At 47.0% G+C, this 26955-nt stretch overlaps 1 protein-coding gene across 1 annotated transcript; it reads left to right on the top strand.

Moving 5' to 3' along the window:
• Positions 1-215: 215 nt before the first annotated feature.
• Positions 216-25955, top strand: PLBD2 (phospholipase B domain containing 2). The gene is made up of 12 exons (XM_082202905.1): positions 216-651; positions 2926-3019; positions 3637-3795; positions 5146-5246; positions 10200-10414; positions 11955-12049; positions 13711-13871; positions 15025-15120; positions 16346-16417; positions 18336-18488; positions 21589-21751; positions 23688-25955. The coding sequence occupies exons 1-12, from the start codon at positions 437-439 to the stop codon at positions 23853-23855; spliced, it is 1692 nt and encodes a 563-aa protein (XP_082059031.1). The 5' UTR covers positions 216-436; the 3' UTR covers positions 23856-25955.
• The last annotated feature ends 1000 nt before the right edge of the window (positions 25956-26955 follow it).

Here is a 26955-nt window from a genome sequence, read left to right as displayed (position 1 = left end):
CTGCTTTGCACGCAGAGGGCTCCGGGTTCAATTTTCAGGAAGCTCTAGGGAAAACGCCCGGGTGTGGAACCTTGACTAACCGCTGCCGGTCCGTGCGGGCAATACCAAGCTGACTCAGAACGAAGGCAGCTTCCTGCGCGGGCTTGACGCCCAGCTTCAGCGGCCACAACCTTAAGTTCACCAAGTGCCGAAGTTTCCACTCAACTCACCTTGGGACGGGAGGCAGGCAGGCGGCCGGGCGAAGGGACGCGCACTCCGATCCTTCGCCATCGCGGGCCTGGGGCTCCCCCCTGGGGCCGTCGTGGGGACAGCGCGCCGGTCGCAGCGAGGGGCCGTCTCTCCTCGGCGCTCCTCCTCCTCCGGCTGCATCAGCGGTTCACGTGGGACTTGGACGCGCCTCCGTCCTGGGCCGGTGGGGACGTCCCTCGATCCGGCCATGGCGCGACTTGCGCTCTTGCTGACCCTGATCCTGCCCGGTATCGCGCAGCAGCCCGCCCGGCCGCCTCCCTTCTTCCCCGCCGTCGGCTCGGAACCGACCCGCAGCTGCTCCGTGGTGCTGGACCCCGTCTCCGGACAGCTGGAGACCGTGACTGGCTGGGTCCCCGCAGCCGTTGCCTGGGCTAACCTGACCGAGGGCATCCGGGAGACCGGGTAGGTAGGCGGGCAGGCAGGTAGACGGGTGTCCGCCCGCTGCAGCGGGTCAAATCGGTCGCTGGGTCAAGGCTGCTGTCCTAGCCGGGTTTCCTTTATTGTTGGGACCACGCCCTGTTGGGCGTAGGTGGGCTTACTTGCGAGTAAACAGGCTGCTAGGACTGCCTTGCAAGGCGCGCGTGTTGTGATGTGCAAACCCAGAGGAAGGCAGTAGGGTTTGCTTCTGAATAAACGCGCGTTGCAAGCGTCCGATTCTCGTGCACGTTTCTACCGGGTGCAAGCTCAAATGAACACCGGGTGTTTTTGTTTTATTGGAGGGGGTTACTTCCGAGTAAACGCGCAAAGGGGCCGCGTTGCAAAAGCGCGCAGACCCGGAGCAGGTGCAAAATGAAGGCAGTGGGGTTGAAGTTCGTGCGTGCCACACTGCGCTGCAAAAAGCGGTGCCCTCGGGGGGCAGGAATCCAGGGCCGCGTTTGGTAGAAGGAGCAGGAAGGCGCCACTAACGCGAAAGGGTCGGATTGCGACATTTCAAAGTAAACAGTCACAAGACTCAGAAGGGACTTAACATGAAGTCCAGAGTCTTAAGTAAGTTATGTGCAGCATTTATTCAAAAGCACGACGCAGCAGGGAGGAGTGCGGTTTGCTGACCCCAGTAGGACTACTGAGAAACTCTTACTGGGTATGCTGGCACATATTGATTACCTCAAATTCGACACTACATACTGTACTTATAAACACCCACACCAATTCAATACAGGGCCAGTTGTGTTACAATTGGGATTAAGAATCTTCTATTCAACATACTCTTCAGTCTCCTATAATATATAACAATGGACTAATTTTACAGTGTTCATTTTTTAAAATAACTTGTTATCAACACAACTGACTCCATTAGCTAGATCCACATTTCATTTTTCTTAATTCATCTCACCCTTCTTCAGTTGATCCTATTTCCCCTTTAAAAAGACCAAACTGTTTAATATGTAGTTGGAACTGTTCTACCAGATCCCTGGCTATTTTAAAAACTGTTGTTTGCTAAAGTCTCAGAGTTGTTAGGTCACACACACCATCTCCCTCCCTTCCCCTCGCAGAACTACCAATTCCCAGAGTTCCCTGGGAAGATGGATTGAGTGCCAAACCATCTGGTTAAATTTCAGTACAGTGGACGCTTGGGTTTCGAACGTGATCCGTGCGGGAGGCACGTTCGCAACCTGCCGCGTCTGCGCATGCACGGGTTGCGATTCATTGCTTATGCGCAAAGCGCATTCTGCGCATGCGCGACCGCCGAAACCCGGAAGTACCCGTTCTGGTACTTCCAGGTTTTGGTGCATCCGTAACCGAAAAAACGCAACCTGAAGCATCTGTAACCCGTGTGCTGGAGGCCAAAGCAGGCACAGCACCCCCCCCTCTATTCAGGCAAGCAAGAGGCATGATCAGATTTCAAGGACACATACCAGGCGGGCAAAACAAAACACTCCAGGAGGTTATGAAGCAAATCTGGGGAGCGATGATGCAGCCAGGGGAAGGAGGGAGGAGAGAAGGTGTGTTTGTGAAGAGGGTACGACCTGGGGACAGTCCCAAGGACCAGTTAAATAATAATAATAAGAAGAGTTTGGATTTGATGTCCCGCTTTATCACTACCCGAAGGAGTCTCAAAGCGGCTAACATTCTCCTTTCCCTTCCTCCCCCACAACAAACACTCTGTGAGGTGAGTGGGGCTGAGAGACTTCAGAGAAGTGTGACTAGCCCAAGCAGCTGCATGTGGAGGAGCGGGGAAGCGAACCCGGTTCCCCAGATTACGAGACTACCGCTCTGGCTCTAAAGATTCCTGGAGGGCAGGATTTGGCTCCCCCAGGCCTGAAGTTCTTTCACGTGATGGGTCTTGAGTTTGCATTTGACTTTTCCACACTCAGCAAGCTTGACAGCTGATGACCCTGGGTCATGGAGTTGGTAGGAAGCCTTCATACTGAAGACTAGAACAGGCTTCCTCAACCTCAGCCCTCCAGATGTTTTTGGCCTACAACTCCCATGATCCCTAGCTAGCAGGACCAGTGGTCAGGGATGTTGGGAAGTGTAGTCTCAAAACATCTGGAGGGCCGAAGTTGAGGAAGCCTGGACTAGAAGCTTGAAGCTGATTTGAAGTGTGACAGGGGAGCTCGTTTAAGGACTCAAACAGAAGGGTGCTGTAGTGCAAGGAGGGGAAACTTGACAGATGGATTCCTTCGCTGGTCTTCTCAGTACTTTTTATTCTCTCTCTTTCTGTCTCGCTTATAGATGGGCCTCCCTAGAACTAACCACCAATGAGAAGTATAATGACAGCCTTCAGGCCTACGCGGCAGGGCTGGCGGAAGCAGCTGTGTCTCAGCAGGTAAGTGTTGGCGTACGGCCTCCACCCTCCATGTTTTCTAGCTTTATTGAAGACCCTTATCCCATCACTTCAGCTCTCTCAGGACAAAACCATTTGAGGCAAGCATTAACCTAGAAATTCACCTTCCATGATGGCACTTATGGAGGGTGAATACAGATGCGGTGGTCTCTGAACACGGGCAGAGTGCCGGACCCAGAAGCCATTGTTACATGTTACCTGGAGCAGCAAGGAGCTACCCCCTGCCTGTTCTGAATGAACTTGAAAGATTCAGAAAGGACTTCTAAACTCCCACCGAATATAGAAAGTTTTACTCGGGAGGATATTGAAATTAACATATCTAACTTAAGTTATAAGTCCCAATCCTGGCCATGAAGGTGAATTAAACATAGGAAGCTACCTTACTCTGAGTCATACCACTCATCTATCCAGTTCAGTATTGTCTACACTGACTGGCAGCAGCTCTCCAGGGTTTCAGACATTTCCTGTCCTACCTGGAGAGGCCACTGGGGATTGAACCGGGGACCTTCTGCATGCAAAACAGATGCCCTACCACTGAGCTACAGCCGCCTTTTGCTCTGGATCTAGCTCAGCCGCCTTAAATGTTTGTGCCTTTGCAGCTCATCTACATGCACTGGATGAACACGATGGTGGGCTACTGTGGGCCGTTCAAGTACCAGACCAACTACTGCCAGAAGCTGAAGAAGTACATTGAAGCCAACCTCGCCTGGATGATGCAGCTGATGGAGGCAGCGGACGCTTCTGAATACTGGTACCAGGTGCGGCATTCTGTTCTGAGGCTGGGGTGCCACCTGCATCATACCTTTATATCGGTATCATTCCACTTTATAAACAGGCATGGCTTCCCCCAAAGCATCCTGGGAACTGTAGTTTGTTATAGAGTGCTGAGAGTTGTTAGGAGATCCACACACACACACACCCACACCCACACACACCGTTCCTCTCACTGGGCTTCAATTCCCATCATTCCCTGGTTAAACCACAATAAAGGGAAATGAAAACATGCCAGCAAAAGCGTGTCGATTTGTGATACCATTTTGCAGAAGCAGGCACTGTGTGATGAAAACCACGAATCAGAAAGAGGAGAGGGGGTTGAGTGGTGGTTTCAAGGCCCACTTTGTGGGTGGAACTGTGCAGTGAACTTAACTTACCGTAACTTTTATGAGGATATAATAGAAAGAGATGTGGTGCTGTGTTTTTATAAGCATTATGTGTGACTACTGTATATCATAAGCACAAATGCCTCTTTAACAAACAGTAACTTACTAGGTTGCCAAATGCGCAAGTTGGCCCTAGTGCTTCTGCTTTATTAGGGTTGCCAACCCACTAAAACTAGGTTTAAAGATGATGATGATGATAATAATAATAATAATAATAATAATAATAATAATAATAATAATAATAATTTATTTGTTTATACCCCGCCCATCTGGCTGGGTTTCCCCAGCCACTCTGGGTGGCTTCCAACAAAACACTAAAATACAATAACCTATTAAACATTAAAAGCTTCCCTAAACAGGGCTGCCTTTAGATGTTTTCTAAAAGTTTGGTAGTTATTTTTCTCTTTGACATCTGGTGGGTACAAGGCGCGCATTTTAATTGTGACTTTGGGAAGGCTCTAGTGGAGCTCACGTGACATGCATACCACACAAATAACCCCAGAACTCAGAATGATTGTGCTCTCTGCAACTCTGAGCAAAAGTCCCTTTTTTGTATGCTGCAAGAGAATAAAGGGTCCTACCAGCTACGAGAGGACTCATCTGGTCCTTCCACTGCTGGAAAAACCAGTCGCTTAGCCACTAAAAAGCACATGGTATCCAGCTGCAGGGTCCCTCCTTCAAGTCCCAAGACACTGGGATATAACACCTTATAACATGAACATTAATGGTTGCTAATTTTGGTCTGTTTGGTCTTGTGCAATTGCTTGAATGAATTAATATTCAGTCTGCAAGCTGGTGGGTTCATTGCCTTCCATATGGCAGCGTAATTGCTGTTAGCTCCCCCCCCCCCCCATCCTTGGACCAAACTACGTCTCGGATTGTTTCTGGGCTGCTTTTAACTTTTGACTCTGTGAGTGATTCCTGTGTGTTCTCCATCAAAATGCCCAGGTACGCCTCGCCTTGCTGCAGCTGAAGGGCCTTGAGGATGGTTATAACGGCCGGGTGGCCTTCCCGATCGGCAAGTTCTCCATCGCACCCTTTGGCTTTCTGTAAGTCTGTGGTTCTTTTGCACATGTGAGAAAATGAAGGAGTGGGGACATTTCACGGGTGCCTGGATTCTGCACAGGACTGACAGTGACACATGATGTTTAAGCCTGGGGTCATCAACCTTTTTGGGCCCATATTTAAACTGTCCTGGGCATCGTGGACATATCACTAGTGTGCACACATGCGCTCACGACAACTGCACGCAACACACCCGCAACACAGACACAAGTACACACAGTCCTACAGCCATCGGCTACACTCCATTTTGAGAAAAAAAGTTTTCGCTTTTTAAAAAACAACAACCAGTTGGGAAGTCTAATTTTTTTGACAAGTTGATTTTCCGGGAGACTGCAGCTGAGGAATATTTGAGTTTGTTCCTGTGTAATGTGCGACGTGTTTCTTTTTTGTTTCATTGGCTACGATGAATTTTAAGCCGCTATCCCTCATTAAGAAGCAGCTAGAGTGTAAGGAATGGAACCGTTTGGGTCTTTATCATAAGTTGCTAGGGTTTAAGTCTTGTTTTTAAATGTATTTGCTGCTTTTGAGGTTTTTAACTGTTTCTAATTATCTGACATGTAAATCTCCTTGAGACAAGGGTTGAGAAGGGTTGGTAAATTAATTGTAATAAATAATAATAATAATAATAATAATAATAATAATAATAATACAGGCATAGGTAAAAAGACATAGGAACATAGGTCAGTAGCCCATCTGACCTCTTCCTTCTTCTTTGGTGATCACTCGGAGCCGCGTAAGATTGTCTTCCATGAACACGGTTTTAACAGTGAGTCCGTAAGTGACTGTGGAGGCCAATTCTGAATCCACATGTCCTTCCACTGTGGAGACATAGGTTTCTGGATGGGAGTTAATAATGGTGAGGGTTTGCCAAGTGTGCCTTCCTTGTAGCTCATTCCTCCCTTTCATCCTGAGTTCGAGTGTCTTCAAAGCCCATGACACCTTCGATAAAGGCTGTTCTCCAACTGGAGCGCTCGCAGGCCAGTGTTTCCCAGTTGTCGGTGTTTATACTACATTTTTTAAGATTTGCCTTGAGAGAGTCTTTAAACCTCTTTTGTTGACCACCAGCATCACACTTTCCATTTTTAAGTTCGGAATAGAGTAGTTGCTTTGGAAGATGATCATAAGGCATCTGCACAACATGACCATCTGACCTGGCTTCCTGTTCTCACTGTGGCCAACCAGATGCCCCATTGGGAAGCCTGCAAGCAGGATTTGTGCAACTGCATCCTTCCCTACTTAACAATTCCCAGTACAGTGGTACCGGTTTAAGAACAGCTTAGTTTATGAACAGCTTGGATTAAGAGCGCTGCAAACCCGGAAGTAGGTGTTTTGGTTTGTGAACTTTGCCTTGGAAGTAGAACATGTTCCTCTTCCTGTTGTGTGTGTTCCATTGGTAAATTGAGTCCCGCTGCTATGAGAAAGCACGGTTTAAGAACGGACTTCCGGAACGGATTAAATTCGTAAATCAAGGTACCACTGTATTTGGATGTTGTTGGACTACAACTCCCATCATCCCTGGCCATTGGCCATGCTGGCGGAAGCTGCCTATTTCCCAAAAAAGAACTACCGTATTTTTCGCTCTATAGGACGCACCCGACCATAGGACGTACCTTGTTTTAGAGGGGGAGAACAAGAGAGAGAAAAAAATCTCCCCCTCTCTGCTCCGCGCCCCTTCAGCGAAGCGGCAGAAGAAACGGAGCCCCTTCCATTTTTCCTCCCACTTCGCTGAAGGTGTGGTGTGCAGCTCTCCCTCTCTGTTGAAGCCAGGAGAGTTTTGCTCTTTAGCAAAAGGAATCCAAAGCCTCCGGAGCGCAGCGGGAGCTCCCGCTGCGCTCCGGAGGCTTCAGGCGGCTATTCCTAAAGCCTGGAGAGCGAGAGGGGTCTGTGCGCACTGGCCCCTCTCGCTCTCCAGGCTTCAACGAAAGCAATGCGAAGCCTCCGGAGTGCAGAGGGAGCGCTCCCTCTGCACTTTGGAGGCTTTGCGTTGCTATCGCTGAAGTGAAGGAGCCTGCATTCGCTCCATAGGACGCACACACATTTCCCCTTAATTTTTGGAGGGGAAAAAGTGCGCCCTGTAGAGCGAAAAATACGGTACCCTGCTGGATGAGAACAAAGGCCCATCTATTCCAGAATCCAGGTCTCTTCAGCCCCTTTTCCCAAGATCCTCTGCAGCACACAGGAGTTTCGTGCCTTGGCTGATGCGCTGTTGTTCCCCTCCCAATACTGTACTTTAATCTTAAAAGAATATAAGAAAACCCTTGCTGCATCAGGCCAAAAGGACCATCTGCTCCAGCACCCTGTTTTTTACAGATGCCCCAATGGGAAAGCCCAAAAGCAGGACATGAACACACCAACATCTCCTTGCTTGTGGTTCCCAGCAACCAGCATTCAGGGACATTTACTGGCTCTGGCAGTGGAGGTAGAAAAGTATTGCCTCCCTGGTGTGAGCCAGATGAGTTTTGTGAGCTGCAGTCTCTTGAGCTGAGGGTTGTCTGTTGGGCTCATAGCTTATCTCTTCTAAGATAAACAGGCAAGCTTGCTGCAGACACCACAGAGTCCGAGGGGAACTCCTCCAACTTCCCCCACAAATGCAAAGGTTTCCAGGAATCTCGAGTCTGCATCAACAGCCAGGTCAGAGTGGGGTTGGGCAGCTGTGTAGCAAAAGCTTTTTTTAACTCCTGGGAGGCAGAGTGAGGTGGACGTCAGGTAAAGCTCCCAGGAGACAAGCAAAGTTGAGCAACGAATTCCCCTTTCCAAGATCCCTGCCTAAGCTTTAAAATATCGTATTTTTCACTCTATAAAACGCACCAGACCACAAGACGCACCTAGTTTTTCGAGGAGGAAAACAAGAAGAAAAAATATTCTGAATCTCAGAAGCCAGAACAGCAAGAATATTCACGCTGCACAGTGAAAGCAGCAATCCCTCTTGCTGTTCTGGCTTCTGTGATAGCTGTGCAGCCTGCATAAGACGCACACACATTTCCCCTTACTTTTTAGGAGGGAAAAAGTGAGTCTTATAGAGCAAAAAATACCGTACACGGTTTGAGTGTGGGATGCCCCACCTTAATAATAATCCCTCCTGGAAGAGGCAGTGGTGGCAACCAACTTAGATGGCTTTAAAAGAGGATTTAACCTGCCCTCAGGTCTTATGGTAAAGGACAGGTAAGAAATCTAATATATAATCAACAACATACTTTGGAACTCCTTGCATATTGACATAAGACAGGCACGTTCATTTTCGGTACCTGTTTAGTTCATGCTATAATAATAATAATAATAATAATAATAATAATAATAATAATAATAAATTTTATTTATATCCCGCCCTCCCCAGCCGAAGCTGAGCTCAGGGCGGCTAACAACACTAAAATAGTGCAACATTATAAAAACATCATAAGAATTAATTAAAATCAAAATTGATGGCAACCATAAACTAAAGTATTGTAAAGATTGCCAAAGGAGGGAGTCAGGCTGTGCCCTAACCAAAGGCCTGGTGGAACAGCTCTGTCTTGCAGGCCCTGCGGAAAGATGTCAAGTCCTGCAGGGCCCTTGTCTCTTGTGACAGAGCGTTCCACCAGGTTGGAGCCGCGGCCAAAAAAGCCCTGGCTCTAGTTGAGGCCAGCCTAACCTCTCTGTGGCCTGGGACCTTCAAGATGTTTTTATTTGAGGATCGTAAGTTCCTCTGTGGGGCATACCAGGAGAGGCGGTCCCGTAGATACGAGGGTCCTAGGCCGTATAGGGCTTTGAAGGTTAAAATCAGCACCTTAAACCTGATCCTGTACTCCACCGGGAGCCAGTGCAGCTGGTATAGCACCGGATGAATGTGATCCCGCAGCGAAGACCCTGTAAGGAGTCTCGCTGCGGCATTCTGCACCCGCTGGAGTTTCTGGGTCAGTCTCAAGGGCAGCCCCACGTAGAGCGAGTTACAATAATCCAGTCTGGAGGTGACCGTCGCGTGGATCACAGTGGCTAGGTCAGGGCGAGAGAGGTAAGGGGCCAACTGCTTAGCTTGGCAGAGATGAAAAAATGCCGCCTTTGTTATAGCTGCAATCTGCGCCTCCATGGAGAGGGAGGTATCGAAGATTACACCCAAACTCTTAACGGACGGTGCTGGCACTAATTGCACCCCCGCAAGAGATGGGAGTTGCCCCCTCAATCCCATATCGTCCCGTCCCAGCCAGAGGACCTCTGTCTTCGAAGGATTTAACTTCAACCGGCTCCCACGTAACCAGCCAGCCACAGCTTCCAAGCATCTGATCAGTGTGTCTGGGGCCGAGTCAGGATGGCCATCCATCAACAGATAGAGTTGGGTGTCATCAGCATACTGATGGCAGCCCAGCCCAAAACTCCGGACAAGCTGGGCGAGGGGGCGCATAAAGATGTTAAAAAGCATCGGGGAGAGAATCGCACCCTGAGGCACTCCACACACCAAGGAGTGGCAGGATGACAGTTCCCCCCCAAGCGCCACCCTCTGTCCCCGGCCAGAGAGAAACAAGCGCAGCCATTGAAGGACTGTGCCCTGGATCCCCACGTCGGCGAGGCGGTGGTCCAGAAGTTCGTGATCAACCATGTCGAAAGCTGCTGACAGATCTAGAAGAATCAGCAGCCCCGACCCGCCTCGATCCAGCTGTCTACGAAGATCATCTGTTAGGGCGACCAGAGCCGTCTCGGTCCCATGACCAGCGCGGAAGCCGGACTGGAATGGATCCAGAGCCGATGTTTCATCCAGAAACCTACCATGCACTTGACACGTGATTTAGTCTGGTTTTTAGCTTGTCGTTGATTTTAATTATCTTGAATTCTTAAAAAAAAATGATTTTTTAAATTCTTTTTGGAAAACACTGAGGTTATTAATTTTTTTTTACAATCAAACAGCATGTAAATTTTGTGAAATTAATAACAACTAAAATCATCGTCATGTGAATCGCCTCTGCTAGTTTGTTCCAGTTGGGGGGCGATTTGGAAGACCTGGAATCGGCCTTCAACAAATCTGGAAGCCACCGGGTCCTTGGCTCTGGGTCCTGCTCGGCATTCATCAAGCTGTTGCCTGGCAACCAGGACCTCCTTGTCTCCCACGACACCTGGAATACGTACCAGTCCATGCTACGCATCCTCAAGAAGTATACTTTGCCGTTCCGGACTTCAGCCCACAGTGAGTAGCAGGAAAAGGATGTGGGGTGGAGCAAGGGACCTTTGACCTCCAGGTGTTGTTGGACTACAGTGCTCATCAGCCCCAGTCAGCATGGCCAATGTTCAGAGATGATACTGCAGGCTTTTCAAAGGTCTTTTCTCTCTCTTTATTTTGACAAAGTAATAATCATAAATAAATAAGAATAAAAATGGGCACCCCGCCACCGAGACCGTTCCATTGTAACTATACAGCCTCCCAAAATTTCAACACGTCTTGTGATGGTTTGACCCTTTTCCGTTTTAACAGTACAAATTCTACAAACACCCTCCAGATCTCCTCAAAATCATTTCTCCTGCCTATTCCCCGTCTTACCTTAATGGCACATGTTAATTTATCATTTAATAGCTATATCCCGCACCTCTTTATACCATTCTTCCATTTTATATTCTGCTTGCCCCTATCACTTCCTAGCTATCATAATTCATGCAGCTGTCAATAAATTTGCAAGCAAGTCCTTCATAGCCTGCGAACCTCCCACTCCATTGTAAATTGATAATAATGCTACCTCTGGACTTTCGGTCCAGCTTTAACCCAGTGATTTCTGTTATCTCCTTTAACACCCTTTGCCAGAAAAATTGTACATATTTACACCCCCACCACATGTGAACATCATTCCCGGTTTCCTGGCATCCCCTCCAACATAACACCAAATATTCCTTGTTTATTTGATTTAATCCGACTGGTGTTAAATACTGTTATAAGAAAAAACTGTTCTTTTTCCCTTATGGGGTATCCATGAGCCCATATAGAGTCCTTAAGTAGGTTCTCTATCGGTAGGAGAAAATAACAAGAGGCCAACCAGAGAATATTGAGAATCAAAGCAGCTAATAAACCTGATCTTTATTAAACTGTTGCAACAGGGTCCCCCACTCACCCCACGCAGGTAGGGAGGAGAGGAACCCCGAAGAGTGGTGTGCAAGCCCTTATATAGGCTTGAAATTGCCCACCCTATAGCTCTAGACCAGCCCCCAAAACATCATACATACATCACAGAAGGAGGCGGTCTCCAACAAAAATCCTGTTTGTCAGGATACCTGATAATGGCCACTGATTGCTCTACCTGGGCAGCCTGGCCATTCTTTTGTGATGGTAAATACTCAGTTCCTGAATCCAGGCCACAGGCTCACCCTGTTCATACACAAATACACCCTTAAGACAGGATTTGTGAGCAAAGAGACAACTGGGAGGTTTTCCCCATTTGCCTCCTGTACTGCAGGGGAAATATTTGAGGTCACTGGGGAAGTCAAAATGGCTTCAGGATTGCTCTCCTGTACTATTTCAGACACGTGATTTATGTACTTATGTATGTGTTTGCCATGTACATTTATGAACGTTTATTTTATATTTGGGACCTTAGAATTCTTACAATACCATCTCCAAACTAATTTATAATGATTTTCTTTCATTCTTATAAGAATCGAAGGTCTTTACTGTAGTGGGGAGGGGGGCGGTGTCTGTTGCCATGGAAGCGCTGACGACTGCTTGCAATTGGGCTCCCCAGGTGACAGCTTGATCCCCGGGTACGTCCAGTCTTTCTCCTCCTACCCGGGCGCCATCTTCTCTGGCGATGACTTCTACATCTTGAGTAGCGGCTTGGTGAGTGGCCCCTGTCTCTTCCACTGCCGTCCTAGATAAAGAGTTGTTATAGTAGGTCCAGCACTCCGACCTGGTGGGATGCTCTGTCCCATGAGACTAGGGCCCTTCAGGATTTAACCTCCTTCCGTCGGGCCTGTAAGACAGAGCTATTCCGCCTGGCCTTTAATTTGAATTCAGCCTGATCTTTTATTTCCCTTCTCTTCCCTCCCCCTCTCCTTTTATGAAGATTACCCGCTCTGAGACCCCACAGCTAATTCTCCCCTGGCCTCCTCGCTGGCCCAAGTAGGATTAATTCAGCCAGCTAGCCCTGGTGATTATCTAATGGATTTCCCCTAAACTGATTTCTGAACTTTGAATTTTATTGTTATTCATGTTTTTATACTGTATTTTATGCTGCTTTTACAATTAAGTGTTTTAAATTTGTTGTTAGCCGCCCTGAGCCCGGTTTTTGAACTGGGAAGGGTGGGGTACAAATAAATATTATTATTGTTATTACTATTATTAGGTCCTGCACTCAGGCCAAACACGATTCAGTAGGAATATAAAATATCTATTGATTCAGGCCTTTGGTCTATCTAGCTCAGTATTGTCTACACAGACTGGCAGCAGCTTTCCAGGATTTCAGACAGGGAGTCTTTTCCAGCCCAAAGATAGCCAGTGTGGTGTAGTGGTTAAGAGCGATAGACTCGTAATCTGGGGAACTGTGTTCGCTTCCCCACTCCTCCACATGCAGCTGCTGGGTGACCTTGGGCCAGTCACACTTCTTTGAAGTCTCTAAGCCCCACTCACCTCACAGAGTGTTTGTTGTGGGGGAGGAAGGAAAAGGAGAATGTTAGCTGCTTTGAGACTCCTTCGGGTAGTGATAAAGTGGGATATCAAATCCAAACTCCTCTTTTTCTTCTTCAATGCTAGAGATTGAACCAGGGACCCAATCCCCACTTCCAGATTCCAGGTCGAGAATCAAATTGGTGCTGCTGGGACAGTCATAGAATTGCAGAATTGGAAGGGACCCTGAGGAACATTTCGTCCAACCCCCTGCAATGCAGGAATATGCAGCTGTCCCATACGGGGATCGAACCTGCAACCCTGGCATTATCAGCACCATGCTTTAACCAACTGAGCTATCATTGGCCCTGTTGAAGGACACAGAGGCTGCCTTGATGGCCTTTGAACATTTCTCCTGTTTGGGAAAACATCAAGCAAATTGCTTTATTTCTGCGCTTTGGAAATCACTGAAGTCCTGCAGATAATCTCATAGGAACACAGGAAAGTGTATTGTATGGGGTCAGACCCATCCGTCCATTTGGCTCAGTATTGTCAACACATTGACTGGCAGTGGCTGTCCAGGGTTTCGGACAGGGTCTTATCTTGGCCTTATTTGGAGACGCCATAGGGCAGCCTTTTTCAACCTTGGGTCCCAAGTTGTTATTGGCCTACAACTCCCATCATTCCTAGCTCGCAGGACCTGTGGTCAGGGATGATGGGAGTTGTAGTCCAACAACATCTGGGGAGGTTGAGAAAGGCTGGTGTAAGGGTTGAACCTGGCACCTTCTGCATGCAAAGCAAGTGTCCTCCCACTGAACTTTGCATCTGGGAACCCCCCATCAGACATCTTGGGGTTCCCAGATGCAAGGCTTGCTCAGGGCCTTTTCCCTCTGCAGGTATCTCTGGAAACCACCATTGGGAACAGCAACAGCAGCCTGTGGACATTCATCCAGCCCGAGGAGAGCGTCTTAGAGTGGTTGCGCAACATCGTCGCCAACCGGCTGGCAACAAGTGGGATGGAGTGGGCGGCCATTTTCCAGAAGTTCAACAGTGGCACGTGAGTGGAGGAGCCGCAGCTCCATAGGTAGAGCACAGGTCCTGCATGCAGAAGGTCCTGGGTTCAATCCCCAATGGCGTCTCCAGTTTTACGGGATCAGGTAGAAGCTGGCGTTGTTAAAGTTGCGAAACAACGAAGCATGGGACAGAGCAATGGAGATATTTCTGAAACAACAATGGGATATCAGCTCCGCCCAAGGTGTGATGGAGAACAGCAACAACTGGGGGAAAGATAGACATAACATTTACAGGAAGAAACACCACAGACAGAATAATTGCCACACACAGGAAGAACAAGGATATAGTCTGAGTACCTCACTTGTATGTATAGAAATCATTTAATGTGTCAACATGAATAGAAGTTACAGTCATACCTCGAGTAAAAGTTGCTTTAGGTTGAGCGTTTCCAGGTTACGCTCCGCAGCTACCTGGAAGTAATGGAACGTGTTACTTCCGGGTTTCGCCGCTCGCGCATGTGCAGATGCTCAAAATGACATCACGTGCATGTGGAGAAGCGGTGAATCGCGACCCACGCACACACAGACGTGGGTTGCGTTCTGCTCAGGATGCGAATGGGGCTGCGCAATGGATCCCGTTCGCATCCAGAGGTACCACTGTATTAATATTGCAGTTGTTGCGTAAGGGATCATTATTTTGACCAGAATGTAATTGAAAATAATAAGATTTTGGAATGCAGAATAAATAAAAACATGAAACCATCAATTCTAGCATGTGGGGGGGGGCATCTAAATTATATAATTCGGTATTTGAATGATGGGTATTAGTAATTGTATTATAATTTGGAATTGTTGTAATGAGGCTATTGGATGGTAAATGAAAATTAATTTAAAAAATTAAAAGAAAAGGAGAGAAGAAGCTGGTGGGCGTAGCTTGTTGCTGTCCGAGATCCAGTTAGACTACGGGAAATGAAGTAAGATGGACAAATCTTGCTCACACGTGTTTCATCTTTAAAATCTTTACAACAATCCTGCAAGGTGGACTAGTGCTGTTATCCCTGTTTGCAGATAGAAGGTGTGGATTAGGCTGAGAAGGAGCAGTTTGATTCAGGCAACTTTCTAGGCAACTTTCACACCACTCTTAATTCAAAAAGCACTGTGCATGTTGGCACTCACCTGTTCTGCTTCTTTGCACAGGTACAATAACCAATGGATGATCGTGGATTACAAATCTTTTGTCCCAGGGAAGGCCAGCTTCCAGAAGGGCGTCCTCACGGTGCTGGAGCAGATCCCGTAAGTGCTCCAAACTACCTCGTTGGACAAGCAGGGATGCCCAGCTTCGGCCTCATCTCTACCTGCTTCATAGTGGCCAGATTCACATGTAACACTGAGCCCAGCATCCTGGCTTACTGAACTAGGATTAGTGCAAGTAGCTGTGAACCATGAAACTATATTATTATTATTATTATTATTATTATTATTATTATTATTATTAGTCTTGCTTTGGTTTTATAGCCCACACTTCGTCACAAAGCGGAGGAGAAAAATCATAGCTCAGTGGCAGAGTCTCTGCTTTGAATGCAGAAGGTTTCAATTCCCAGGACCTCCAGACCTGCTGCCTGAAACCTTGCCTGTCAATAGACAATACTGAACTAGATGAATCAGTGGTCTGACTTAGTATAGCTCAGTGGGCAAACATCTGGTTTGTCCCCAAGTTGAATTCCAGGTATGGCTAGGGGGAAAAACCCTGGCTGAAGCCCTGGAGAGCTGTTGCCAGTCAGGGCAAACAGGTAAAGGTAAAGGACTCCTGGATGGTTAAGTCCAGTCAAAGACGACTATGGAGTTGAGGCGCTCATCTTACTTTCAGGCCGAGGGAGCCAGTGTTTGTCCACAGACAGCTTTCCTAGTCATGTGGCCAGCATGACTAAACCACTTCTGGGGCAATGGAACACCGTGATGGAAGCCAGAGCGCACATAAACGCTGTTTACCTTACTTTACCTATTTATCTACTTACACTGGTGTGCTTTTGAGCTAGGTTGGCAGGAGCTGGGACAGCGACGGGAGCTCATCCCATTGCAGGGATTCGAACCGCTGACCTTCTGATTGGCAGGCCCAAGAGGCTCAGTGGTTTAGACCGCGTCCCTCAGGGCAGACAATACTGAACTAGATAGGGCAGTTGTTTGATTCACTATTATTAGACAGTTTACTATTTAATTCAACTATTTAATTCGGCAGTAGCTCAACGGTTCCAGCACTTGCTTTGCACTCAGACAGCCTTAGGTCAATCCCCAGGGGGGTCTCCAGATAGGCGAGACCCCCTGCCTGAAATCCTGGAGGGCAGCTGCCTGTCATTGCAGGCAATACTGAACTGGATGGACCAGTGATTTGATTTGGTATAAGGCAGCTTCCCACGGCACCTGGGAGGAGATGAGAGCTTTGCTGGATATTCCCAGCACTGAGACTTGAGTGCCTGACTTTCCCCCTGACCTCAAAATAAGAATATTTTGGTCTCTCCAGGGGGATGGTGGTTTTTGATGACAAGACTGAACTACTCTACCAAGAAGGCTACTGGGCGAGCTACAATGTGCCGTAAGGATTTTATTTCATTTTCATTTCACTTTTAATTAGTATTCTGCCTTTCTCTGTTGCTACACACCACACGGTTTATAGCAGCAAAATATACAACAAAGAACGCACACCTTGTCATAATCCGATCCAATACAAAAAGTCATAATGAAACATAACTTTAAAATGGATCGACTTCTATCAAATGAAGTAATATTCAATAATCTGTTAGAATATAATAGCACACAATAAAATTAACTCTCAAAATATCAGCAGATCATAATTAAGCAGAAATTAACTCTTAGCAATAAATAATTGCTAAACTACAATTGGTAAAAACAACTGCACGCTACAGTGCATAAAAGACCACCATACATACATGCAAAACCATGTTTCTCTTTGCCTCTCGCTATCCTGGCTCCTTCCACTTTCTGATCTCTGTCTTGCTCCCTTGGGAGGCAAAAGGCATCTGTGTCGAAAACGACAAATGCCTTTAAAACAAGACTAAAACCCTAATAAGCAGGCACTCATGGAAAAGACACATCCAGCAAGCTGAGAAAGCCTGTTGGAAAAAAACGTCTTCAGTTGTTTCAAGACAGTGCAGATAGTAGGTGCCTGGCTTATTCCACAAGGCAGGGGCAGCCACACTAAATGCCCTACTCTGATTTGTTTATTTATTTATTTATGTTGTTGTTGTTGTTGTTGTTAATTTATTAAATATACCTGTAGATCTCAGGGAGGTTCACAACAAAAATCACAATATAAAAAACACAGAATACATAATAAAAACAAAACAACCCAATAAATCCCCACTTCCACAACACATCTTAAAAGGGCATTGGATGTCAATCAGCCAAAGGCCTGGTTAAACAGGAAAGTTTTTGCCAGGCGCCTAAGGATGTATAATGAAGACGCCAGGCGAACTTCCCTGGAGAGAGCATTCCACAGACGGGGAGCCACTGCAGAAAAGGCCCCTTCTCGTGTTGCCACCCTTCTTGAGGAGGAGGCACACAAAGGAGGCCCTCAGAAGATGATCTCAGGGTCCAGGTAGGTTCATATGGAAAGAGGCGGTCCTGAGCCGTTTTAAGTTACTGCAGAGTGGGCTTCTGAGATCTTTCGAAATTGCAACAGAGACTCTCACACAGACCACAGCAATCTACTGGGTGTGTAAGGAGGGATAAGGCAGTTTCTCAGGTAAACTGGTCCTAAACTGTATGGGGGCTTTTACATTCGTGCCAGTCCCTTTAACTTGGCCCGGTATCTGATTGACAGCCAGTACAAATCCCACGAGCAAGGGGTTACCATGTTTTTTGCTCTATGACTCACTTTTTCCCTCCTAAAAAGTAAGGGGAAATGTGTGTGTGTCTTATGGAGCGAATGCAGGCTGCGCAGCTATTACAGAAGCCAGAACAGCAAGAGGGATTGCTGCTTTCACTGCGCAGTGATCCCTCTAGCTGTTCTGGCTTCTGAGATTCAGAATTTTTTTTTTCTTGTTTTCCTCCTCCAAAAACTAGGGGCGTCTTGTGGTCTGGTGCGTCTTATAGAGCGAAAAATACGGTATATGCTGGCTGAAAGCTTTGCCTTGCAATTTGTCCTGCCGCTGAGAAACCTTCCTTCAGGAGCTAAGCGACAACCTCTGGATTGAGCCGTGATCTAGTCCCACACCAGCCAATGTGTTTTAGTGCCAAACTAGGACTTGGAGAAACCTGAATTCAGATCCCCACTCGGCTGTGAAGCTCACTGAGTGACCTGGGGCCAGTTGCTTCCTCTCTCAGCCTAATCTACCTCGCAGGCTTGTTGTGAGGATTAAATGGGGAGGAGGAGAACTGTGTGTGCCACCTTGAACTCCTTAGATGAAAGATAGGCTGTAAATGCAACAAATAAAGAATAGACTCCCCTCCAGCCCCCTAACATTGCTCAATGGCTTTTTCTCCACACCCAGGTATTTTAAAGAAATCTTCAATACCAGCGGCATTCCTCAGCTGGTTCAGAAATATGGCGACTGGTTCACCTATGAGAAGAACCCCCGAGCCCAGATATTCCGGCGCAACCAGACGCTGGTCCGGGACATGGGCTCAATGATCCAGCTCATGAGGTAAGACGTCAGCCCGTGCTGCCCCCTGCAGGCTGGGAGTTGCATGAACAAATAATGGATACTACACTGCTGTCTCCTTCCTGTTGAAATGGGGTTGGGTTGCAAGCTGGACAGCACGTTTTTTGGAGCAAGGCATGAACTGGAGAAAACGTTGACTTAGAAATTGGATTGGGTGTTCACCGGCTCGTGTGAAACACTGTCCCTGGTTGGGATGGAGAAGATCTGTGCTCACTCTGCACTGTAAAGTGAATAGTGAATCCATTTAATTTGTCAGTCCCAGGCTTATTTGCAGATCGAATCACAGCCATTGGTTGGGTTGCCCAAATCCTTCTATACCATTATTATTTCCATTGCTACTGTTATTGCTGTTGTTATTGTTGCTGTTGCTATTACACTTAAATTTGTTAATCACCTTCTATACCACCATCTCAACACGATTTTCATATAAAGTACCATATTTTTTGCACCATAACACTCACTTTTTTCCTCCTAGAAAGTAAGGGGAAATGTGTGTGCGTGTTATGGAGGAAATGCCTACGGGTGGCATGCCTACGGATTTTCCTCCTCTAAAAACTACGTGCGTGTTATGGTCGGGTGCGTGTTATAGAGCGAAAAATACGGTAATTGAAAACAAAACATGTGAAAATAACAAATACATTTAAAACGACTAAAACCATAACAATTGAACCTTCATGGTAAAGGCCCATATATCCAGATGGGAAAGCCTGTTAGAAGAAGAAGAAGAAGAAACCAACTATTTCCCTAAAGTGCAGATTGTGGGGTAGTATTATGACAGGAATATTACTCCACAGGGGCAGTCACACTAAAAGCCCCAATCCGAGTTACTGCAGTGCAGTTTCAGGTTGTTGTTTTTTTAAGTGCATTTATCAGGAAAAAGCAGACAAACGTATATATTGGAAGAGGAGAAAGGCATTAAAAACATGTGGAAATGTATATTTAAAATGCATTCAAAATGAATGCTTTAGGAGCCACAGGAAACTGCCTTATACAGTGGTACCTCGGGTTAAGTACTTAATTCGTTCTGGAGGTCTGTTCTTAACCTGAAACTGTTCTTAACCTGAAGCACTACTTTAGCTAATGGGGCCTCCTGCTGCCGCTGCGCCGCCGGAGCACGATTTCTGTTCTCATCCTGAAGCAAAGTTCTTAACCCGAGGTACCACTGTATGAGTCAGACCATTGCTCTATCTAGCTCAGTATTCTCTGCTAGATTTTGGTCTGCTCTCCAGGGTTTTGGACAAAGGACATTCCCAGCTATAGCCAGCAATATTAGGGATTGAACTCAGGACCTTTTGCATGCATTGCAGGTGCTCTATCACTGAACTACAGCCCTTTGCCTTTGGGGCAAAGTTCATACAGTATATTCAAATTCAAATTCCGCATGCATTTTTCTGTCTTTTTAAATTGGGAAAAATGGGAGCGGAGGGGCCTGTGATGGAGTGCATGTGAAACTGACACAGGAATGGAAATTGAACAGTCCACCCACCCCTACTTCCTTTGGCTCAGATGCCGAAAAGTTAATGCTCTCCCAATTTTATACTAGTCCATATACGGATTCACGCCAGGTCTCTCTGCTGTAGCAGCTCCTTAGTTTGCTCTTCCCAGTCCACACAAGTGTTTTCCCCCCACAAAGACGGGGGGTTTCACTCATCCAGCTCATCCAGTGGCAGAGCAAGAATGTGGGAGAGTGCAGCTCCAGGAAATGTTCAGAGCAGGAGCAGTCCTGTCATTTTTTTTGCTGGAACGCCAGGATAATTGATGACTCCTCCTTGCTCTGTCAGCTGGAGGAGATGATAAGGAGAACGAGCAATACAGTCAAGCAGAGGCTGGGTACTTCTTTCCTTTTCTTGCACAGGGTTCCCGCTTCATGCTTAGTGGTATATAGATGGTCACCCTTCTTTAAAAGATGGCTTGCGTTTCCAATTAAAAGCGAAAGGTTGCGTTTCAGTGGGCCGAAGACCTTTTGTCCAAACTCACTGTTTTGCAAGTTGAGTGTCTTCCAAAACCATCCAGGCCATAGTCAAAATAAAAAAATTCCTTCCGGTAGCACCTTAAAGACCAACTAAGTTAGTTCTTGGTATGAGCTTTCGTGTGCATGCACACTTCTTCAGATACACTGAAACAGAAGTTGCCAGATCCTTCTATATAGTGAGAAGGTGGGGAGGGGTATTACTCAGAAGGGTGGTGGGAATGGGAGATTGGCAGATAGCTGAGATGAGCCTGTTGACGACTCTTAACGACTGCAATAGGTCTTACAGGAAAAGGCAAGGGGTGAGAAGGTGAAGAATGGCTTAGTCATGTATAATGAGATAAGAATCCAATGTCTTTGTTCAAACCAGGTATCTCCATGGTTTTAAGTTTGGTAATGAGTTGCAATTCAGCAGCTTCTCTTTCCAGTCTATTTCTGAAATTCCTTTGTAGTAAAACAGCTACTTTGAGATCTTGTATAGAATGTCCTGGGAGATTGAAGTGTTCTCCTACTGGTTTCTCTGTTTTGTGATTCTTGATGTCAGATTTATGTCCGTTTATTCTTTGGCGTAAGGTTTGGCCTGTTTGTCCAATATAGAGAGCTGAAGGACACTGTTGGCATTTGATGGCATACACAATGTTAGACGATGAGCAATTACAATTAAATAGTCCCGAGATGGTATGTGTGATGTTGTTGGGGCCAGTAATGGTGTTGTCCGGGTGCATGTGGCAGCAAAGTTGGCATCTGGGTTTATTGCAGGCTCTGGTGCCAGTGTCCGTGTTAAGTCTGGTTGTAGTATTATTGTGGGTTAGGAGTTGTTTAAGATTGGGTGGCTGTCTGTAGGCAATGAAAGGTCTTCCTCCCAGAGCTTGAGAAAGAGAACTGTCATCCAGGCCCTAGTTGATCCTAATGAATTTGGTATAATTCCCCCTGCTCCATCTCCTTTGGAGCTCTATGTGTGTCTATGGACCAACATAGTGGCCAACGTTTTGGGTGAGTAGCTAAGAGGATCATCACAGTGAGCCCTTGCATTTCTGCATCTCCCACTATGCCATCGCTTGAAGCCCTGACTGCCCTCTCCCCATTCACATCCTCCCTGTGCTCTCCGTGCAGGTACAACAACTTCCCGAAGGACCCGCTGTCTCGGTGCCAAGGCTGTGATCCGCCACAGAATGGCGAAAACGCCATCGCCGCCCGCTCAGATCTGAACCCTGCTAATGGCACCTACCCCTTTGGGGCCCTGCGTCAGAGGCCACACGGAGGCACTGATATGAAGGTATGGGGTTATGACTATCATAATATCAAAAGAGCCTGTTGGATCAGGCCGATAGTTCCATCTAGTCAAGCATCCTCTTCTCACAGTCGGCCTAGAAATTTTTGATTTTAATCATGTTTCAATATTAATTACACTTAACCTTGATGATGATGATATTGATTGATTGACAAACAATATTATTAATAAGAATAAGAATAACAAAGAACTGTACAGTGGTACCTCGGGTACATACGCTTCAGGTTACATACGCTTCAGGTTACATACTCCGCTAACCCAGAAATAGTGCTTCAGGTTAAGAACTTTGCTTCAGGATAAGAACAGAAATCGGACTCTGGCGGCGCTGCGGCAGCAGGAGGCCCCATTAGCTAAAGTGGTGCTTCAGGTTAAGAACAGTTTCAGGTTAAGGTCGGACCTCCGGAACGAATTAAGTACTTAACCCAAGGTACCACTGTATTATTTATACCCCACCCATCTGGCTGGGTTTCCCCAGCTACTCTGGGCGGCCCACAACAGAATATTAAAAATACGATAAAACATCAAACATTAAAAACCTTCCCTAAACAGGGCTGCCTTCAGATGTCTTCTAAAAGTCAGGTAGTTGTTTATTTCCTTGACATCCACAGGGCGGGCGCCACTGCCAAGAAGGCCCTCTGCCTGGTTCCCTATAACCTCACAGTGAGGGAACTGCCAGAAGGCCCTCGGAGCTGGACCTCAGTGTCCGGGCAAAACGATGGGGGTGGAGACACTCCTTCAGGTATACTGGGCCGAGGCCGTTCAGGGCTTTAAAGGTCAGCACCAACACTTAGAAATGTGCTTGGAAACGTACTGGGAGCTAATGTAGGTCTTTCAGGACCGGTGTTATATGGTCTTGGTGGCCACTCCCAGTCACCCGTCTAGCTGCCGCATTCTGGATTAGTTGCAGTTTCTGGGTCACCTTCAAAGTTAGCCCCACATAGAGTGCATTGCAGTAGTCCAAGCGGGAGATAACCAGAGCATGCACCACTCTGATGAGACAGTCTGTGGGCAGGTAGGGTCACAGCCTGCGTACCAGCTGGTAATTTAACCTTGATGATGATGATAATGATGATGATGATGATATTGATTGATAAACAAACAAACAAACAAACAATATTTTAATTATTTATACCCTGGGCGGCTTCCAACACATATATAAACATAATAAAACATCAAACATTAAAAACTTGCCAATACAGGGCTGCCTTCAGATGTCTTCTAAAAGTTGTGTAGTTCTTTATTTCCTTGCCATCTGATGGGAGGGCGTTCCACAGGATGGGTGCCACTGCCGAGAAGGCCCTCTGCCTGGTTCCCTGTAACTTAGCTTCTCACAATGAGGGAACTGTCAGAAGTGCCCTCAGATAGAATATATTAGGCTTGATTTTGTGTGCCTGCATTTATATGACTCCTACGCTGCATTCCTTCCCTATCTGACCCTGAAATTGCCACAACTGGTCCTTCGGGATATTTTGCTGTGTCTATGTTTTGAATTAGCACCAGGGTAAAACCGAGCATCTCCTTGAGATGTTCCAGGGACACAGATGGGAAAGGAATGTCAACAGCCCTCACTGACAGCTTGGTTGCTAAGACAACTGAGGTTAAAGTGTGATAATTAGGGCCAAATTGTTTGGGGGCACCCCAAGGTAATTGCAGAGGAGCCAGTTTTAAACAGCTATTCTTTGATAGATATTTCCATTGCAAATGTAACAGCAAGGAAAAAATAATGTCTGCTCATGTACACAATAAGAATAAAGCATGAATCAAGATGGATTGTATTGAAATGTAGACAGAATCCTGCTCCTTCATCTGAGGAACCATCCTACCAGATTTGGTTTTCAAGTGGTTGGAGGCAGCAATTTTGGGAAACGCCAGCACAGTTCATTGCGTCCGTGACTCTACCTCACCTTCTTCCTTTTGCCAGGTCACTTCCTTTGAGATGGCCAAGAACTACAGTTTCATTGCCACCAGCGGGCCAACCTGGGACAACCTACCTCCTTTCCAATGGACCACCTCTCCCTATCGCAATCTGATACATATGGGCCATCCTGACCTCTGGAAATTCTCGCCCATCCAGGTCCGCTGGGGCTGATGCCTCACGGGCTCTTTGTGCGTGTGTCTCAAACTTTTCCCATCATGCTCGACAAGACCCCAGCTGGTGCTGTGGGGCTTTGTGGATGAGCGTGTTGCTTTCTGTTCTCGAAAGGGCAAAGGTGCTTGATAATGAATGGATACAATCGGGGTTATTCAATTCCACGGAGACACCAGGAGGGGGGAGCGCTGGATTTGGCTGCCTGCAAATCCCAACTTTCTGTTAGTTTGCTTGTTTGCTTTTCAAAGTTTCTAGTCCTTATGGACGCAACAATAAGCCTTGAAAGAGTCCAGCCAAATGTCTGCTTCCAGCTCATTAAGCCAGATGGTGGCTGAATTAAGATTGCTGGTGCTCGGGAGTAAAGTGAATTATTGGGGTGGGGGGAGAAGAGGGAATGGTGTGTGAAATCCACAAGCCTCACCTGCTGAACTGTACTCCTCCCCCCCAGTTTTAGCCAAATCACACTTCCCCCTAGAACAGCCTAAAAATAAAGAGTTAAGGGGATTTCTCAAAAAGTAAAAGGGGGCATTCTTCCATCTCCTACCCCTCCATTAATTACGCCATGCATAATTCCTTGCTATTTCTATAAGAACTTCCAAAAATTACTCAAAATTGCAAGATCAGCTGCGCGGATTAACGTGAAACAGCTTGTATCATAACCAGTGCTGGTTGCAAGATTCTGTTCTCCATGCTACAGAATATTTAGATAGTTTTAGCACAAGATACACCGCAGCCCAGGACTTGAGTGTGTGGGTAAGATAATAGGGAGGGAATCTTGAGCTCCTACAGAGCTGTTCTCGCTGGTTGCAGCTGCTGATGTTGTTATGCTCAGATGTGAGTCTTGAGCTCAAAGAGCTTTGTAGAGGGAAGATGCGCAGCCCTGACTCCTGGGGATTTTCTTCCCTTAGTGGGTCGTATACCAAAGGTGTGGGTGCCTGAGGTCTGCTCACTTAACTCACTCCAACCAGCATGGCTTTCCCAGACAACGCTGAAATCTCCCATGCAGAGATGGACATAGCAGGGAAGTGTTGTAGCTTAGTGGTAAAGCAGATGCTTGGCATGTAGAAGGACCCAGCTTCAATCCCCAATGGTCTCTCCAGGTAGGGCTGGCAGAAAACAGGCTGAAGCCCTAGGGAGCCGCTGCCAATCAGTGCAGACAATACTGAGCTACATGGAGCAATGGTGTGACTCTGTAATGCCATTTCCTGTGTTCCTATGTAAACCAACAGGAAGGGGACACAGATGAAGCATGTGCTTTGTGTGCAGAAGGCCTCGGGTTCACTTCCTGGCATCTCCCAAGCAGGACTAGGAAAAGCCTCCATCTAAACCCACGAATAGTTGCTTCCAGTCAGCATAGACAGTATGAGCTAGATGGACCAATGGTACAGTACAAAGCCTGTGATCCCTGGCACACGCACAAGAGGCACGGATTCCCAGGATCGTTCTGGGAAGACCTGGGCAAAATCTAAGCCATTTCCTATTTATATAGTCTGTTACCTATTTATATGGATGCTCTTCCTGGGTTAAGCATCTCTCTCCCATGCTGAACGACTTCCCAATTTTCATATTGCCATTTCTCTCTGATCGTTGTGTATACATACACATGGTTGAAAGTCAGGGTGGAGAACCTCAGGCCACCACGGGGGCCCTGAACATAGCCCCTGGGCCTCTATGTCCCCCAAGCTGTCCCCAGGACACACCCCTCGCCAGCCCTCCTTTTGTGTTTTTGCCTGGCCAGAATGTGCCCTTAGTGTCTGATAATACCCCTTTTTTGTTTGCCTGGATACAGAGGGGTATATCTGAGTGCATGTAGAAACCAGCCCACTGTCCAGGGGCAAAATCTACACTCTGTGCCCTGCTCACTCTTGCCTCTGTCCCTGCCCAACACTGGCATCTGGCCCCCGGAAGATCGCCCAGGAGGGAATACAGCCCTTTGTACGGAAAGAGCTGCTCGCTTCTTGCTGTAGATCTTGGCTGCATAGGCCGTTGTAATGATGAGATCCTGCCCTTCTTCGTATTGCTATTTCTCTCCTGTGTTTAGGTGCATGTGTGAAAGCGAGGTACTTGGCTGCCTGCCTTAAAAGCAACCCCTTGGCATGACAGGAAGCGTTTTCTAACTGTTTGTTTTGCTACTGTTGCCTTGACTCTGCTTCCTCTATCAAATCCTTGGACTTCATTGCAGAGCGGGGATCCTCCAAGATCTAGTTGATTTGCAGCTGCCTGTCAACCCTGCCCATTGTCCATGCTGGCTGGCGCTCCCAGCGACTTCCAGAGAGGCACATGTGCCTCAACCTTGTTGCAGAATTGAAGCAAATTCTGCCGAGCATGTGCAAAGTGCCTTTCCTATTGTCATCGAGTAGCCACAAAGTCCCCCTGCAACCCAAATATCTGTAGGCGATTAACGGGCATTCTAAGTCTGATAGATAATCTGCCTCTTGTCTGTTTCCAACTGGTTGCATTCACATTGCAGTTTTGGTTCTGCTGTTAATTTCCACATTCTATTTGAGCTTCCAGAATGAATAAATAAATAAATCATTTTATTTATACCCTGCCCTCCCCGGCCAAAGCCAGGCTCAGGGCAGCTAACACCAATAAAACCACAGTAAAAACATAATAGGGGGGAAAGGGGGGGGGAGAACCCAATTTAAAATACAGGTTAAAATGCAATTTAAAATACAGCCTCGTTTTAAAGTAGCCAATAAATCAAGACCATAAGGGCAAACTGAGTCCAAACCAAAGGCCAGGCGGAACAGCTCTGTCTTGCAGGCCCTGCAGAAAGATGTCCAGTCTCGCAGGGCCCTAGTCTCTTGTGACAGAGCGTTTCGCCAAGTTGGGGCCAGTACTGAAAAGGCCCTGGCCCTAGTTGAGACCAATCTAAGCATCTTGCGACTTGGGACCTCCAAAATGTTGTCATTTGTGGACCTTAAGGTCCTCCGCGGGGCATACCAGGAGAGGCGGTCTCTTAGGTACGTGGATTCTAGGCCGCATGGGGCTTTTAAAGGTCAAAACCTTTATAGTGGAATATAGCACAAGTTTGGAGCTCGTTTCCATGTGCAGATAGTTTCTTTTTTCTCCCCTGGAAGCAAGTAACATGGAAACT

This window comes from Podarcis vaucheri (genome assembly GCF_965113315.1).
Source record: "Podarcis vaucheri genome assembly, chromosome: 16".
Lineage (NCBI taxonomy): Eukaryota > Metazoa > Chordata > Lepidosauria > Squamata > Lacertidae > Podarcis > Podarcis vaucheri.
Note: the sequence above shows the minus strand (reverse complement) of the source record. Positions and strands in the feature narration are given on the sequence as shown.

Excerpts from the sequence above, each read along its gene's own strand:
- PLBD2 (XM_082202905.1), top strand. The coding sequence starts at position 437 with ATGGCGCGACTTGCGCTCTTGCTGACCCTGATCCTGCCCGGTATCGCG. Across the intron at positions 13,872-15,024 it reads CAGAAGTTCAACAGTGGCAC|GTACAATAACCAATGGATGA; the intron begins GTGAGTGGAGGA and ends TTCTTTGCACAG. Across the intron at positions 15,121-16,345 it reads ACGGTGCTGGAGCAGATCCC|GGGGATGGTGGTTTTTGATG; the intron begins GTAAGTGCTCCA and ends TGGTCTCTCCAG.